The sequence below is a fragment of the Coptis chinensis genome, chromosome 4 (assembly GCF_015680905.1).
Source record: "Coptis chinensis isolate HL-2020 chromosome 4, ASM1568090v1, whole genome shotgun sequence".
Classification (NCBI taxonomy): Eukaryota; Viridiplantae; Streptophyta; class Magnoliopsida; order Ranunculales; family Ranunculaceae; genus Coptis; species Coptis chinensis.
The window spans coordinates 8,051,301-8,069,060 of record NC_141459.1 but is presented as its reverse complement, the minus strand read 5'-3'; the positions used below and the strand labels follow the sequence as shown (position 1 = coordinate 8,069,060).

Sequence of the window (17,760 nt, the reverse complement as noted above, 5' to 3'; positions counted from 1 at the left end):
CATCCCAAGTATCTGCTTTGCCCGGACCCAAATCCTTCATCTCAAAGGACTTACTCAAGTCTTTCTTCAACTTGGATATCTTGTTGATGTTTGGGCCAACTACCAACATATCATCCACATACAACAAGAGCACTATGAAATCCCCATCTGGAAATTTTTGAACAAACACCCAATAATCAGAAGCAGACTTCTTGTATCCTTACTTTGCCATAAATGAATCAAACTTTATGTACCACTGTCTCGGTGCTTGCTTCAACCCATACAAGCTCTTTATCAGCTTGCATACTAGGTGCTCCTTGCCTTTGACCTCAAACCCCTCTGGCTGGTCCATGTAGACATCTTGTTCAAGGTCTCCATGAAGAAAAGTTGTCTTGACATCTAGTTGCTCAACCTCTAGGTTCATACTTGTGGTCATACCCAATACCACCCGGATAGAAGTCATCTTGACTACAGGAGAGAAAATCTCATCAAAGTCAATACCTTTCCTTTGACCGAATCCTTTCACAACAAAGCGAGCTTTGTGCCCTAGGTGTGGATTATTCTCCTCATGTTTGACTTTGTAAATCCACTTATTCTTGAGAATTTTTCTTCGTTTCAGTTTCTCAACTAAGTCATAAGTGTGATTCTTATGCAAAGAATACATCTCATCATGTATGGCCTTTAACCACTTTTCTTTGTTTGTACCTTCAAGAGCCTCTTGATAGTACATATGTTCTCCACTATCCGATAGTAGAACATACGTATGTGGTGGATACCTGGTTGAAGCTTGTCTTTCTCTGTCTGACCTCCTTGCCCCATCTGCTGGTGCCTCAGGAGGATGCACTTTTGCTTGCTCTGGTGGTGGTTCATGCACTTCATTTGCATCTTCTATATCAATAGGTTCTATCCCATCATGAGAAATAGGATTCTCATCATGAGCTTCAAGCCCATGGTTCTCTGCATTCGCAATGCCTTCTACACGTTCCACAGTAGGAACTTCGAGTTTTGAATCAACAAGATAATTAGTAAAAGCTTGTAGCTTCTCACTCTCCTCGAAATCTGTTATGGTTTGGTCTTCCAAGAATACAACATCTTGACTTCGGATTACCTTCTTGTTAATCGGATCATAGAGTTCGTAGCCAAACTTCTCATCTCCATAACCCAGAAAAATGCACTGCTTGGCTTTGTCGTCAAGCTTGGACCTCTCAACTTTCAGAATATGCACATATGCCCTGCAGCCAAATACCCTCAAGTATCCATACTCAACATCTCTGTCTGACCATACTCTCTCTGGATAATTACTATTCAGAGGTTTCGACGACGATAGGTTGATCACATGTACGGCTATGCGCATTGCTTCTACCCAGTAACTTCTAGGTAGCTTGTACTATTCATCATCTTGGCTATACCATTTTGCTGCGGAGTTTTGGGAACGGTCTGCTCATGACGAATCCCATGACTCTGGCAATACTCTTCAAATTACGGCCCAATGTACTCACCCTCATTATCTGAGTGAATACACTTCAAAAGCTTCTTTGTCTCTCTTTCCACCATACTATGGAATTTCTCAAACACGTCAAGTACTTCATCCTTGGTCTTCATAATATATGCCCATACCTTTCTTGACACATCATCAATGAAGGTCACGAAGTATAAAGCTCCCCCGTGGGACTTTACTTTTATAGGACCACATAAATCTGTGTACATTAGTTCAATGATGTTGTCCTTTTTGTGAGACGGGAATCTTTGGAAAGACACCCTGTGTTGCTTTCCTACCAAACAGTGAGTACATCTATTTAAATGTGTACATTTGATGTCTGGCAAAGCCTTTTGCTTGGCAAGAACTTCCATGCTTTTTTCGCCCATATGACACAGTCTCTTGTGCCATAGTTCGGAGAAAACTTCTTCTTCTGCCGCATTTACTTCTGCTTTACACAAACTTGCCTGTGTTTTGTAAAGAGAACAAGTTTTCTTCCCTCTGACTGCTACAATGGAACCTCTGCTCAGTTTCCATACCCCGTTACCAAACTAGTTTACAAAGCCATCATCATCTAACTTCTCAACAAAAATTAGGATTAGTCGAATGTCAGGGACATGTCTTACATCCTTGAGTGTCAAGGTGTATCCGACATTGGTTTCTATGCGAACATCCCCAATGCCTGCAATCTTAGAGACTCCACTGTTGCCCATCTTCATTTTACTATATTTACTACAGCTGTAGGTAGTGAAGAATCCCATGTGCGGTGTGACGTGATAGGATGCTCTTGTATCTATCACCCACTCTGTATCCTGATATAAGGTACTAAGACAACACTCACCACAATCTGACATAATTCCCACTAGACTATCATCGACTAGTGCGGTAGTATCTCTGCTTAAGTTTCCATTCCTCTTTACCATGTCTTCATGTACACAGTTATTCTTCTCATCCCTCTTCAAAGTTCTGCACTCATACCTGAAGTGACCCTTGATGGCACAGTAGTAACATTGCCTCTCTGCCTTAGGAGTTCTAGCTTCACCCCTAGATTTGCTTCTGTCATCACCTCTAGAATGAGATGGTTTTCTGCTTTTACCTCTCCTCCGTTTCTCTGTGACAAGGATCTCTGAGTAAAAGGAGCTGCTTCTTGAACTCCTTCTAGTCTGACGCGGTAGCCATCTCCATGGAAATGATTCCATCCTTAGCTGATCTGTGCAAAGAAATTGCTAACGTCTACCAACTTTCGGGTAGAGAGTTTAATAGAAACAAAGCCTCAACTTCGTCTCCCATATTAATCTTCATCAAATGCAAGTGATTGATGGTATTATGTACTTCATTAAGATGCTCAGATATTGAAGAACCTTCTTGGTACTTCGTGTTGGCAAACTTCTTAATGAGTAGCACTTTGTTTCCGCCCGATTTCCTCTCATAGAGGCCTTCGAGTTTCTTCCACAAGCCAAAAGATGTAGTCTCTTGAGATACATGGTGAAAGACACTGTCGTCAATCCACTATCGAATGTACCCAATTACTTTTCTGTCAAGCTTGCTCCGCTCAGCTGTAGCAACTGATTATGGTTTTTCTCCTCTATTTTCAATGGGCTGTGCTAAGTCATTGCAGTAGAGCAAGTTTTCCATCTTGGCTTTCTAAATGGTGTAGTTCTTCCTATTCAGACTCGTCATGCAAGTGTTCACGGATTGGTCCATCTCTACAAATTATTTTCAACTCAAACCTCCTCTCAGGAATTTGTTCAAACATCTTCTGGGCTAAGTTTGGATAACACCCTAGGTTAATTTAACCAAGGCTCTGATACCACTTGTTGGGGTTTAACACCGATACCAATCAATCCCCACTACACAGATAACTTGTATTTGAACCGACAACAATCTCTAGACAATTCTAAATATCAACTACAACCTAGCTAACATGCCTAACTCTCTAAACAACTATTAACAACATATAATAATGTAAAGAAGTAAAATGCATACCACAACACAAAGATATATCGTGGCATATCACAAAGATATATCGTGGTTCAATCAATGGTGTCTATTTCCACAAGAGCTAATCATTTTATAAAGTGAGAAGGACGATTACAATCACTCCTTTTCAGTCTCTCACCTTACTATATCACTCCACTCTCTTTACAGGTTTGTCTCTCTATAAAAGTTATCTTTCAATCCTAATTGCTTTCAAGATTGGTTTCTCTCTGTGTTCTGTATGTTAGGTTTTGCCAAAAACCCCAATATATATTGCAAATTCGCGATTTCACAAAAATAGAATTCTGCTGAAAATAGGTATGGGCGTGGACACTCTCTCGGCAAGGCCAATATCAAGCACGCACCCTCAAAACATTGTAAGTTGTCCACGATACGCCTTGAACAAGACTAATATTAGCGCGTGCACGCTCAGGCTTTTTCACGCAAATTAAACTCCCTTTTCTCCACATTAACTCCAACACCTTTTTCATAAGTAACACTACTATAAAAGGAAAAAAAGAGTAAAAAACAAGTTCATGCATACCCTATTTCTACGGAGTTGCAAATGACCGCAAAAAGACATGCTCGCAAAAAGATAAGACAACACCAAACATAGACTCCATAAAGCAATATTGAATATTACGCCAAGCATCGTGTAATCAGACATAACTGTCCAAAGCGATTGATTTAATCGTCTTTTGTTATTTGACCACTTCCACCTCTCTAGTCTCTCTTAATGCACTAGCATTGTTCATAATTTCATATAGTCCATGAGAAAACAGCATCCATCCATTTCCCATTCAATAACTGCATTTTTTGCCAGGGATGTTCTCATATTGCCCCATTCCAATCCAACCAATACTTTTGGTTTTTATCACTGTGGTGAACATTTTAGAAGCAGAGGCGGATCACCATCTGTCCATCCACACACACACAAAAGGAGATCCCCTCCACATCACCCAAGAAAATGCCTTTGTATAAGCCAAGTCCATAAAGATGGTGTCCCTTATTTTTCATACATCCCTCAAATTTCTCTTTTAAGAAATCAACACATATTATCTATTATGTTAAACAAACTTCAATTTTATGATCTACCCAATTACTTATTGTGTATCATGTATGTTACTTAATTAAGCTTTCAAGCAGATATAGAAGCATCGAAAGCCTCCATCAGACTGCAATCACCTTCCAATTCAATTAGACGACTGCAACACATCATCTATATTATTCTTAAACTGTTTTTCAATCAAGAAAGAAAGTACAGCACCACGTATTTTTGCACAATAAACGAGAATCATAATAGGAACCAGGTCCAATAACAGCAAAGAGTGATTGCAATTGTTTGAACCAAGAAGAAACTAGCCTTTGCCTTAAACCCTAACTGATTAGTTAAATCTTCAAATTTTTCAAGAAATTGACCTGTAGTGAAATTTGTGGTGGTCTCGGTTAGAGTTAGTAAAAATGCTATGATGGTAATGAGAATTGTGACCGTACATATTTTCCTCGAGATTCTCATTGAGAGATGGTGCATGAAAATGTGATGGTGGGAAACTTGAGAAGAAAGAAAAAAGCGTGGGTTTTTGTACAGAGAAATTGTGGGCTTTGACATGGGTCTCAACCATAAAATATGGGTCGGGTATGTATTTGATTCGTTTCAACTTTGTTTGGATCGTGATAACGTATCGTGTGGAGTCCGTGAGTAAAAATTGAGTCAAATTTCTTTAGTCTCCAAAACTTCTTCCCTACAACATTTTGATAACTAATGTTCCACAATACTGTTGATTACGCAGGTATGGGAGCACAAATTTGGGTCTATCTACCAAAATCAAACAAAATTAGTCTATGCATGCATGGTGGAATGAGGACATAATTAGTCAAGTCACCAGTGAAGACAAAAATTAGGTTGGCTAGAGAAGAAGAGGGTTCCATGTGCCCCAACACCAAAAGTCTTAATTTCAATTCAATTATAGAATATGAGTCTACCTTATTCACATTCACTAAGCCCGCTTGTCGGGGTTCGTGTTCTCAGCCGATCTTGAAAGTGATATGTTTTCTAATGCGTCATTCGTTCATCACGATTACCAAACAATTAGTTATAGTCACCTCCCAAAAGTTGGAAAAATCACTGGGCTTAGTCATATTTGGTTTCCAATTGCAATCCTTAATCCCAGCAATGAAAAAATATACATTTGATTTCTTAAAGACAAAAATTGTAAAAAAGAAATAGACTGGCTTACCAGCCAAGCAACGAGGTATCAAACAATACTTTCACTGGTTTTTTAAGGTCAGAAATAATATGCAATTGCAAAACAGACACAAAACAAAGCAAACATTAACAATAAACTTGCAAGTTTAATGCAAACATTTGCAATAGTGCTAAAATGAATAATAGATCAATTTAGACTCATTAGTCATATTGTAATGAAAAAAATAAGTAAACACTGTTCTCACTTTCAACCGAATAGATGACAAGGACATGTCCACTGTTGGTTTCCTCCCCCGAATCACTCCTTTTAGTCCACATAGAATCTATCAAATTAAGAAAGAGAAAGCATAAAAGATTTAAAATGATAATGGGAATACAACAAATCCGGCCTAATTTTTCAATGTGAATGGATCTATATTCGTTTTAATATTCTTTTGACAATTAAAAACAATAGGACTGTTCCCCGTCAAGTGGTTTAAATACTTCACTTTCCTCACTTCTAGTCTCCTGCATAGTCATTGTATAAGTGAAAGCATATCTAGCCCTTATGGTGTTTTAGATTTCAACAAAAAGTTTTCTAGCACTAAAGCAGATATGGGTAATTGCATGGAAGCCTATACATTGAAGGAACAAGGAGTAGTTAACGAACAAGAACAAGAAAATGAAAAAAAACCAAGTCATTCCCCAAGGGAAGACAATCATGGAAAAGGTGGCACTAGGCTTAAGATAGTGTTGAGAAAGGAGGATCTAGAGTGGTTGATGTATCAATTGAACGAGAAAGGAGGGAAAAGTTTGGAAGATCTATTGAGGGAAATGGAGAAAGGAAGAGGGAATGTAGAAGAAGTTAAAATTTGGAAACCTTCTTTAGAGAGTATCATGGAGAGTCCTGAAGTCCATGAGATGGATAAAACATAGATTTGTATTGCATCAAGGTTTCAACACTAATCTCCTTTTCCCTCTGATCCTCGACTTGAGTTTTAATTTGCCTTGTTAACATGTTGATTTCATGGCTTAGCCACACTAGCTTGTAATTAAAAGTTTTCCTCACTGGATTAGGTGACAATTTAATCATCTTTCTTTACTGTTTGCTGTTGTACATTTTTTTATGATCCTAGTACAGGCTTATCTCTTCTTGTTCTGACCAACTGATTCATCTTTACTTGTATGCATGTGTGTTTAATTTGTTTACTCATTAATTTGTTCTGTTTTCTGTAATCAAGCAAAGATAAAGTTAGGACTATACGATGATATATGTTGTGATTAGCTCAATTAAGAACCTTGATGCTAAGGAGAAAATTAAATTGGTTAATCGTCGAAAACTCATAAGAATTTCAGTGGGTAAAATTCATTGGGAGTACTGATGATCCAGGATACGTGTTTTATATGTTTATAGTTACGCATAAATCCTCCAAAGGCATTCTAACCTAGCTTTATGGTAAAAAAAAATGGTTTGCACAGCCATTGCGTGTATATACAGACATTTTGCTCTAAAGAACGCATCTAGCCAGTCCAGACATCTAGGAGAGAAACAAAGTATTTTTTGAAGTTCCAAAACAGACACCTCCTCAGTCGAGATTCAAGAGTCTTTAATCGCTGATATGTTCAATTCGCCTCCTTGTTGCCCCTAAGCCTGCATAGCAACGGTCTTGTAAACGCTAAACACAAGAATCAAGAAGACTGTTGAGTATTGCCAGGATAGTTTTTCCAAGCTTCCTTAATCCTTAGTAAGAAGATTGTTGCGGAAGTGATTGATTTTCTCATTTTCTGAAATCCATACAATTTTCTTTCTCTTGGTCAGTATAATAACAAATCTTTGTTATTTATTTTTTCTCGATAATTAGTCATCATTACTTGTTGTTATGTGCAGGTGTAAAGTGTAAACCAAATACCAATAATTCTGAGACTGTTAGAGATATAGTGTTTGCTATCCTATTAATTAACTTTCAACATTTTATCTGATCTCTTGAAATTTCACCAGTAAGAGTGGGGACCTCAATTTATATATATATATATGGGTGTATTTCTATTATGAGCCTAGCTATTATGATAATAGAAAACGGAAAACAGATTTAAAACATAAAAATCGCAATAAAAACAGGAAAAAAAAATTAACGATAGACATGGAAAATTTTGTTTGACTATGATTATAATTGAAAGAAATAACAAATGAAAATGTAACAAACTATAAAACCCACACTCTGAGCATAGGGAGGAAGCAAGGATACAAAATGAACAAGGTGCTAACTCTTCCGCCACTGAAGTTGAACTTGAGCAAATAGGTAATAGTACCTCACATGTACTTGAGCATCATGTAAGTCACGAAGTGGAGGTGGAACTCGTATCCCCTCCAATGGAGTTACTTGCTGCCAATAAAGAGGTGGATATTGTTGTAGTTACAAATGCTTCCCATTACCTGATTCGTGAGCAGGCTTAGCTCGTGCTCCCATGCAACAACAGACGAGATATAAAGTTCCATACATCTTATCTCTCCATCTTGTACAAGGTCGAGAGTTTAGAAGGAAGCTCAAGATGAGGAATGGACTACAGTTAGGTCAAAGAGATACCAAAGAACCCTCTCCAAGTGTGGTCAAGGGGAATTTACCTGGTGAAATTAGTCTTACTTTAGCTATGATTAAGCAAGCTTCTAAGAAAAAATATAAAAGTAAAAATCTTGATGGATATATCAAAGAGATTTCGGATGATACTCTTGGTTTAATATATTCTTGTTGTGAATAATGTGGATCCGTTTTTTTTATAGCTTTGAGAAAGCACATAAACATCTGAGGAATATATAATTATCCAGTCTTGAGGGATAAATTAAAATTATGTTTGGTGGTAGACATATATTTGATGTACATGTTTTATGTTGTGTTATCTCTGTGTGTGTTTGTGTTTCCGAGTGCATTGTTCATGAGTTTTTCATGATTGTAAGGCGTAGAGCCTAGTGATGTTGTAGTGAGGATTCTCCCTCTAATGATCATACTCTTAGAGAGATATGTAACTCTTTGAAGTTAAATCAACAGGTAGGGCTGGGTCTGCCTAAAACCCATAACCTTTTCCAAAATAAATAAATAAATAAAAAATGTCATTCTACAAATGATATTTAAAAATTTCTTGCCTCAGCACTACAAGACAATTTGACAAGTACCACTAGAAACAATTTTAGAGGTTGCAATTTTGTAAAGAATGTAGAGAATAAGAATATGGAAGTTTTAGATAATAAATTAAGTAAATTTTCAACATAGAATTATATAAATTTAAAACGGGATACTTTGAAAATATGTAATAAACGCATTTAAACCCTTTAAAACACATTTAAACGCGTTTTAATCATTAAAGACGGATTTTAAACGAGTCTTTTTCAAAAAAAAAAATGGAATACTTGGTGACAATGGTTGTCGGTGGAACCCCAAAAAATCCCCAAACCTCAACTGTAATATATATCTCTACTACTAGTATAGCCTATAATGATCGTGGCCTCTTAAATTCATCCGGGACTTTTTCTGACGCATAATACCCTTGATGAATAATAAAATCATATGCCTACCTATTTATTAATGAGGACTACTTTGTCTTTTGATGTGTTTATAAATTTTCAGTACCAATATTGTCCTTAAATAAAATATTTGCTTAACACCTTTAAATAGGGCCAATTAGTCTTTTCATGTGGGAATATATTCTAAAACCAAATCCACGCCTATTTTGAATTGTACGCCCCACCCCAGAATATAAATATGCCTATTTAATTAATTTACCTTTACGTCTTCCCTCAAAACAATAAATATGCCCATTTAATTAATTTACCTTTACATCTCCCCTCAAAATAAGTTTTGCAACAAAAGTAAACCGACCTATCATTCTCTCTCGCTCTTGCTTCAAATTGAGTTCTCTCATTGCAACAAATTCCAGCCATTCAATTCAATCGAGGTAAAAAATATGAATTTTCTCTTTATATCAATGTTATTCTTTTACCTTTTTGAAGTTTAATGCAAACTCCATCTCAAGCTTACTTTTCCATCCAACTCGATCTAATGGCCAACCAAGAGAAAAAAACTAGAGCTAATGAGTGGTAAGAACTGGTTAGCGAAACTGATGTGGACGACAAACCAAATGTGGAAAAACTGGTTAGCAGAAGAGGATGATGATGAGAAGGTGCAGGATGTTGCTTTGGCACCAAAAAGGAAGAGGTTCAAGAAGAAGAAGTTCAAAGATATCAACCACAAGAAAAAAGTCATTGGATTAGAAACCGATGCCCCTCCCATCAAGCCGAGAACCAAAGCTCTCCTAGCACTGAAAATATGGTAGAAAAGAAGAAAGAAAAAGTGGGAATAGATTTGAAGCCGTCATTCCCTTTGCCTGATCTTAATGTTAAAGATGAAAATGTTACTAAGAAAGGAAAAGGAAAGATGGATCATGCTTGGAACCTTCAGTGGTGATTGGGTGGCTATCCGTTGTGGCAAGTTCTTCCCCTTTCGACGACGAGTTCTTCATTGCTATATTCAATTTGTTAATCAAGTTTTGTGTTTTTGACTAACACTACTTTTACTTGATCAATAAATTAATTCGAGTAACCAGGGAACCCTTTCACGATCATTAGGCAATCCGACAGGTTCTTTTATTTTAGGTCATTTCATCAGTAGCTAAAATTTATTAGAGATGGAGCTTATGAAGTATTGACTTTTAAAACTGACGTGTAAAAATATGTAATTGGGGAGTCATTGAAGCAGCACAATTTACTCCGATTATGATTACTTTGGTTGCAAGACCCTTGAGAGATCCTATCTATTGAAGATGGAGGGGAAGGTTGTGGAAAGACCACAGCACATGTTGATGAGGGTTTCAGTTGGTATCCACAAGGATGACATCGAATCTGTTTTGAAAGCATACCATTTGATGTCCCAGCGTTGGTTCACCCATGCTTCTCCCACACTTTTTAATGCGGGCATGCCGAGGCCCCAAGTGTCCTCTTGTGTATACATTATTTTATTTTTTTTTAAATTCTCTTCAATATGACGTCTCTCTTTTAATGTGTGTTCTAACTGGGTGAATTGTTTGTATTGGGTAGCTGAGCAGTTGCTTCTTAGTTTGCATGAAAGATGATAGCATTGAAGGGATATATGATACTTTGAACGAGTGTGCAGTCATCAGCAAATCTGCTGGAGGGATTGGTGTTTCTGTTCATAACATTCGTGCTACAAGTAGTTATATTCGTGGCACAAATGGAACATCCAATGGCATTGTTCCAATGCTAAGGGTGTTCAATGACACTGCCCGCTATGTCGATCAAGGAGGTGGCAAGAGGAAAGGTGAATGTCACATACCCTATTCTATCCTGCTTAGACCATCTCATTGTGCCTTTTACGAGTTCCTGAATTGTCAAGTATATGCATGTGGATGTTTGCTATACATTATGTGTGATACATTTAGGTGCCATTTGTTATACATTCAATTGTTTTCTGAATAAGTTTTGACAGTTCCTTTTCTTTTATATTTTGATTGTGATTCATTTAGGTGCATTTCATGTGTATTTGGAGCCATGGCATGCTGATGTTTTTGAGTTTCTTGACCTTAGGAAGAATCATGGAAAGGTATACTATTGGTGCTACTTAAGTTCATATCTCAAAAAAAGTATTTATTTTTTATTAATTTTTGGTGGGTATTAATTCAACTGTTAATTGCATATTTGCAGGAAGAACAGCGAGCTCGGGATTTATTTTATGCTCTATGGATTCCTGAGTTATTAGTGTTGGCTATAAATTCAAGACATAATAAGATGATTAATTCTATCTCTCGAGAAAGTGCATCTTTGGTTCCTACATCTAGATAGGAGGGGCACATACTATCTGTTTGGTGGACTTGCAAAAGAGCTTCCTGATCTTCAAGTTCTTTCTCTAGGTTTTGTTACTACACAGGTGTGAAAAGCAATACATGTTTACTTTCCTCTATGAACATATTGTGGTCCGTCTTTCAAGTAACAGGTTGTTTCCCCCTTCTTGAATATAGGTACTACCAATACCTGTGAACATGACTGAATTCAGCCATCTGAAAGAACTCAAGTTGATCCTCATTTTATCATCAAATTTCGATCTCCTCTATGTTGCTTCCATTTTAAATGCTTCTCCATGTCTGCTGAAGTTTCATTTGTCGGTGAGTCAATACATGTTCTCTTTGATACGTTCTGTTGGTGTGGACTGCTCAATTATCAATATTTTATTTCTCATCATTTTCATATAGGGGACTGTTTTGTTTTAGATTTCTAGAGGTCCTGAGTCCTTGGGAGTCTGTTATTTTGGCAAGAATTGAAATGCTTTTAGATACCATTGTCATCCTTCTTGGTCTATCGAGGGATTATGATTTTCTAAGATACAACTATTCTGTGACAGAAAAACTCTTTTCGTTGCGTCAACCTGCAGTTATGCATGGAATTAACCAGTAATCATTTAAGTGGAACTCTGAAGTTACTCGAATTAGTGTTATTAATGATTAGATTCTGCAATGTATAGCAAATCGCAGTTGTTATCGTCAGGAGAGCGTCATAGAGACTATTTTCTCCCTAAGCCTTTCAGTCCCATGCGGATGCTCATTTGGAGCTTTGTAGCTATGTTTTATTTTCTTCCAATCACATATTAGATCAATGTCGTTCCTGTGATTTTTAAATCTATGTAAATAAACGATGTATATGCTTGGATCGCATCAAAGCTATATCCGATGCAGCAAAGCAATATCCAATGCATTTGTTTAAAATTTGCTTTTAAACACTGTTTCACTCGACCTTCCTTTGGTTTACCAGGCGTCTTAGCAACTGCAGCTTGCAAGGACCAGTTCAAGACATAAGCAGATTACCAAGTCTTGGCTACTTGTAAGTTTGTGCGTTTCGCTGGTAACTTCTTCAGTTTCTTATCGTAGAATGAATCAATGGTAAATCTCACCACTTCCACGGGTGGAGATATGCTGCATTTTAGTTATTGATGATGGGAATGTTTACTTTGGTTATGACATTCAATTTCCAGAGATCTCAGCTGGAACCAGCTCAATGGACTATATAGTTTGAAGGCTGCACCTACTCTTATAGTATTGTTATATAACCCCAATTAGAAATCCATCCTACTTTTGTTGCTATGGTAAATGTGAAGAATGAATGTGATTTAATGTAATCGTATTTGGTTACTTTCACAAGTTGTACATTAATTTTTAAGCTCTGCAATTTGTTTGCAGTGTCACTATGTGTCTCACTATATCCTCTGCTTTATTGTGTTTATAATCAATGGCCCTGAAATTCTCTTTTGAATTCTCACTTTCTGGAGTGGTTTTCAAAGCATTCAAAAATGTTGTATTAGCATTTCAGTCAATGGGCAAGACATGTTATCTGTTTTTCATCTTCATATGGTGCTTGATGCTTTGACATTTATGCTCTTTGAGTCCTTTTCTTACACACCCTTCTATCTAGGGCACCAGAGTTTTTTCTGAACTGATTCTTTTGCATATGCAGAACTTTGGATCAAGGACGGACCACGCCTTCGGGGGTTTTGATGGCCATGGTCCCTGCGGCCACATGGTTGCTAAGAGAGTGAGGGACTCTCTTCCTCTGAAGCTCAGCGCGCATTGGCATATAAATACAGGTGCCGAAGGTGGGTTTAAAGAGAACATGAGTGCGATGGGAAGCATGAACTCAGAAGAAACTGCTTCTTTATGTGCTGATGAGGAATCTGGTGCCCGCATGGACCTTGAAGAAAAGGAGAAGCATCCGGAAATCTTCCGCATTAATCGAAAGAGTCATTTCTAAAGGCATTTAAAGTTATAGATAATGAGCTGAGAATGCACCGCAACATCGACCGTCTGCGAAGTGGGGACAACCGCAGCTACACCGGTCAAACAGTAATATATATTGTTTTTCTTTTCGTGGCTCCTCCAAATAATTTTTTTGTAACATTAAAGATTTTGGTTGATTTCATTAATTTATTTGTATTTTTTTCCCCTTCCTTAATTTTATTTAGGGTCAAGATCTTGTAATTGGAAATATCGGGGACTCAAGAGCCATACCGAACTAGAGATCAAGATGGCTCTCTTATTGCGCTTCAGGTTGATCACGATCTTAAACCAAATCTCCCCGGTTTGTCTCCAGCCTTTCTCCTTCTCTTGAGGCAATTTTGTATTGAATGTGCTCTAACTATTGTTATTCTATTTTATAGCGAAGCAGAGAGAATCGAGATGTAGGGGGGGTTTCGCCTCCGATGAGCCGGTTGCTCGAAGTCCGGCTACCAAACAATGACTCTCCGGTCTAGCGATGGCCAGAGCGCTTTGGAGACTTTTGCCTCAAGGATTTTGGTTTGATCTCTGTGGCCTGAAATTTCATATCGGGCGCCTCAATCGAGAAGGATTAATTTGTTGTCTTTGGCCAATCGATGGGGTAAGGATTTTTTCTCCGTTCTCTATAAGGGGTCGATCTTTTTAGGATCATTATTTATATTTGGAACTTTTTGAAATTACTTGTGATTGAGACCGCTTTTACTAAAAACTACACATGGTATCTACTTGAAGAAATTTCGTTTACACAAATACAGTGTCTCAGAGATAGGGACATGTGTGAACGCATCTATCTATGTACGGGCACGAACATGGTATCACTGAAGAAAATTCGCTTTACACACAACTACATGTGTCTCTATGTATGCCCGTAGAGTGGATAATTACTTGAATACAAAAAGTTGCAAAATTATGTTTGTGTGCAGTTAAGCATTTTATGCGGTCGGTGCCCATTTGGACACATGATAGGGTCCTAACGCTAGAGATGTGCTCTCTCGATAGGCAATGAAACACCGGAAAGTCGTCCGAAAGTGACTCCATGTACCGCAGTAGAGATGGTTGGTTATTCTAACCTAGCAGAACTGAACCGAAGTCAATGAGTGCTGAAACAGGTCCACTACTAGGTTGACACAATCTTAAGGTAGTAGAAGGTGTCTAGAAACTAGAATCTCCGACTTATTCCTCATCGACCAGGCTCTCAATGGAAGTCTAGCAGCTCAAGTAGGCAATTAGGTCCCTTCCTATATTTTCTTTGAAAGAAACTTCTTGATTTGTAGTGATCCTCAACTAAATAGGAAGGAGGATCACTGCCTATATTAAAGGTCAAGGCTCTACCACTGAACTACGAACAAGAGGATAGGTAGTGATTCCTCCCCAGTTTGTTCCCAACGTATTTAGCCATTCATTATATAGGGGTCCATAAGAAATACGGAAATGAAAAAATTGGGGTGATGTCAGTTCCACTTGTGGTTCTGAATGAAAACTGAATAGCAAATTTCAAGACTTCAATATGGCCAGCATCCCATGTTAGTATGACATGTCATGAGCATGGTGAGATACATTGGGTGGGTGAAAAAACAATAATTCACCTAATCTACTATATAAGACCCAAAGAATGATTTCTTAGTGAAAGACACCATTGTTGACGAGGCAGAGGTTACTGTCCTGGCTTAGTTACCAGTTGAAAATGTCGTCAATTCAATTTTTCTTTCTATTGATTACTGTATATTGTAATCATAGTATGACGTTAAGCGGGGGTGACATGAAATGCAAATCATTATAGCATATCTCTTCGCCTTTTTTCAGAGTCCATGTAGCATATATAGACTACTTTTCCACTCTATTGATATTTGATTTACTGCTTCATTAGCTAATTTGTACAAATAATTTATATGTCATCCTCTTATCCGCAGGAGTTGGCGCTTTGATTTGTTTGGGGTTGGTTAACAAAAAAAAAAGATTTGTTTGGGGGTCCGACAACAAGTCTGAAGATGGTGTTCATATCAGAGGTAATATTTGAAGGAGATTGTAAACATGTCTTCTCTTTTTGGTATGTTAACCCAAAATTATTGTTTATCATTTTGTGTACCTCGCAAGATCGTTGGAAAACTATATTGGCATTGAGTCACTTGTGTGCTTAAAGCATGAAGTTTTTCCAAGCTATTTATCAATGTTTTTCGAGATTGGTTCGTTATAACAAGATTTTGTCGACAACGCCGCGTACGCTGAACTCTTAAGTGAAAATGAAATAAGTGAGGTATCTATCATATCTTTTTGTTATACTTGAATGCAAAGAATGGGCGTTAACAACAAGTAATATACACAATTTGGATTATCATATTATTCTTTTTCCAATAATACATGTGAACTGGAAACATTATTTCTTAGAGAAATTCTTATCACATAATAGCGTTATGGCTTATTATGTAATACTGCAAACTAGATGTTGTTTCTTATGTCAACCAATTACTTGATTAGTAGATATCGATGGTTAGATGATCTCTTGAAATCCTTGCTTCTGTACCAGATCCTGGAGCCATGGCTGTGGCAAAGATGGTATGTAGAGCCGACTCTGGCGGTCAAAGAGCAAGCATCGCATATATACATATATATTCTTATGCTACACACCATTTTCCTTCCACCCTTACATTTTGTCACTGTGACAATGTTACAAAGTCAAATTAGCACATAATTTCACAAATTCGGGTTCTCCGCTTTCTTGCTTATGCATTGTGTGTAAACCGAGAGAGCAAGCTCCTAAGAATAATTTGTACATTTAATAAAAGATTTATAATGAATTTATTACATATTAATGCTATATAGTTTCCTCGATAAGTGGGTTGGCTAATTTTTCTGCATGGTTTAGAAAAGTTGCTAAATATTCTCGCTTCTTGCTTTTAGATGCAATAGGTCGATGCTTCGCCTCCAGATTGTCATTAAAATGTGTTCAACCGAACTCAATTGTCCGATCTTTGCATGACATTATGGCGAAAATGGAAGGTACCCGATAGGGGCGTGGTCATGGCCAAGTTAAAGGGCGGTCCGAGGTCGAAGATCAAAATCAGCCTTCGAAACATTGTTTTTGCTTTGTTTGTGAGGCAGATAGCGAGCGCTCTTCTTTGTAGCATTGCATTGTCATCGTGGCTCTTAGGTGAAATTATTTGTTAGTGGTAGACGTTAAAAGAATATGAAAACGAAGGGTTGGAAATCCAAATATTATTTCTTCTCGCCTGTTAAAGCCAAAATCTCCCCTCTCTCGGCTCCTCAATCTCTCCATTGCCGATTTTATTGCCATTTTTATTTTTTTCAAAAGGTAAAGTATTTTCCTCCTAAGCTTTTTTCTATTCTTTTTCAGTTTTCTTTCATGATTCAATATATTACTAATTCGAACAACCCATTTTTCATTCTTTTTATATTACTTTGACGCATTTGGCTTTATTTTGTCGTCGCTCGAACAGTAACATCTTAACCAATTCACTATCTGTTGTGGCAAGTTCTTCCAATTCAACAGATTTTGTACCCATAAAATGTAAGTTATTTCTCGCATCAGCAACTCATATTCGTTGAAGTGCTTTGTGGTTTGAATTGTGATGATTAGTCCCTTCTTGACTATTACGAACAAGAGCAAGTTAACTCTAGAGGGCCCTCATCAAAATCTCTCAAATTCTTGAAAAGTTCTAGGGTACAAAATTCACATGTGAATATCAGTATGGCGGTGAACATGCTCAAATACAGGAAGATGGTTATGTTGAGATATATAGTCGGAATGGTGAACGAAATACAAGAAGTTTCCAGACATGGTAAATTCAGTTAAAAGATGAAAAAATCCTCCATAAGGTCTTCTGTCTGCTGTTGCCTTCGATGTGAAGAAGCATTAAATTATGCATTTTCAGATCCTCACGTATAACTGTTAGCATCAGTGACATAACCTTCGCTAGAGCCATGTGACAGACTATAAAATTATTTCAGTGGTGGTCACCCACTCTGTAAATGTAAACAAAATCTCTTACAAAATTTATATATCCAGGTTATATTTTGTTATCAGTTATTACAATGTCCTTATCAATTCGTAAAGTTGTGATAGTTCACAAGTTCGCCATAATCACATACACTTCAATGTTTTTTTTTAAAACATTATCACATACCCTCCAATATATGTATTCCTTATCATCATCGTGCAAAGCACGTGCAACTTGCTAGTATATATAATAGACTTCGGTTCACCTTAGGGGCGATCCAAAAGGTAAGGCCGCTACTCCTCTTGTAGCCCCTTGTCCAGCAAATGTACCACATTTAAATCCTGAAGGCAACGTACTCA

The 17,760-nt window shown here is 37.4% G+C and overlaps 2 protein-coding genes and 1 pseudogene across 3 annotated transcripts; all 3 read left to right on the top strand.

The window, feature by feature from the left end:
* The first annotated feature begins 6,233 nt into the window (after positions 1-6,233).
* LOC147501627 (uncharacterized) lies at positions 6,234-6,554 on the top strand. Its single transcript, XM_086604352.1, has one exon. It carries the CDS (start codon positions 6,234-6,236, stop codon positions 6,552-6,554), a length of 321 nt encoding a protein of 106 aa, XP_086460478.1.
* A 3,354-nt stretch (positions 6,555-9,908) lies between these two features.
* Positions 9,909-13,149, top strand: LOC147501626 (ribonucleoside-diphosphate reductase large subunit-like). Of its 2 annotated transcripts, none has more exons than XM_086603815.1 (7): positions 9,909-10,598; positions 10,705-10,945; positions 11,151-11,227; positions 11,329-11,551; positions 11,643-11,786; positions 12,430-12,498; positions 13,129-13,149. In XM_086603815.1, the coding sequence occupies exons 1-4, from the start codon at positions 10,431-10,433 to the stop codon at positions 11,464-11,466; spliced, it is 624 nt and encodes a 207-aa protein (XP_086459941.1). In that variant the 5' UTR covers positions 9,909-10,430; the 3' UTR covers positions 11,467-11,551; positions 11,643-11,786; positions 12,430-12,498; positions 13,129-13,149. The 2 variants fall into 2 exon arrangements, with proteins under 2 accessions (XP_086459941.1, XP_086459940.1); XM_086603814.1 differs by lacking the exon at positions 13,129-13,149 and adding an exon at positions 12,650-12,693.
* Positions 11,664-17,256, top strand: LOC147501625 (putative protein phosphatase 2C 33; annotated as a pseudogene).
* The last annotated feature ends 504 nt before the right edge of the window (positions 17,257-17,760 follow it).

What these genes read in the sequence shown, in the direction of transcription:
- LOC147501626 (XM_086603815.1), top strand. Translation starts at nt 10,431, where the DNA reads ATGGAGGGGAAGGTTGTGGAAAGACCACAGCACATGTTGATGAGGGTT. An exon ending in CGGGCATGCCGAGGCCCCAA is followed by an intron (nt 10,599 to 10,704) that starts GTGTCCTCTTGT and finishes TGTATTGGGTAG; the next exon opens with CTGAGCAGTTGCTTCTTAGT. An exon ending in AGGAGGTGGCAAGAGGAAAG is followed by an intron (nt 10,946 to 11,150) that starts GTGAATGTCACA and finishes TGATTCATTTAG; the next exon opens with GTGCATTTCATGTGTATTTG.
- LOC147501627 (XM_086604352.1), top strand. Translation starts at nt 6,234, where the DNA reads ATGGGTAATTGCATGGAAGCCTATACATTGAAGGAACAAGGAGTAGTT.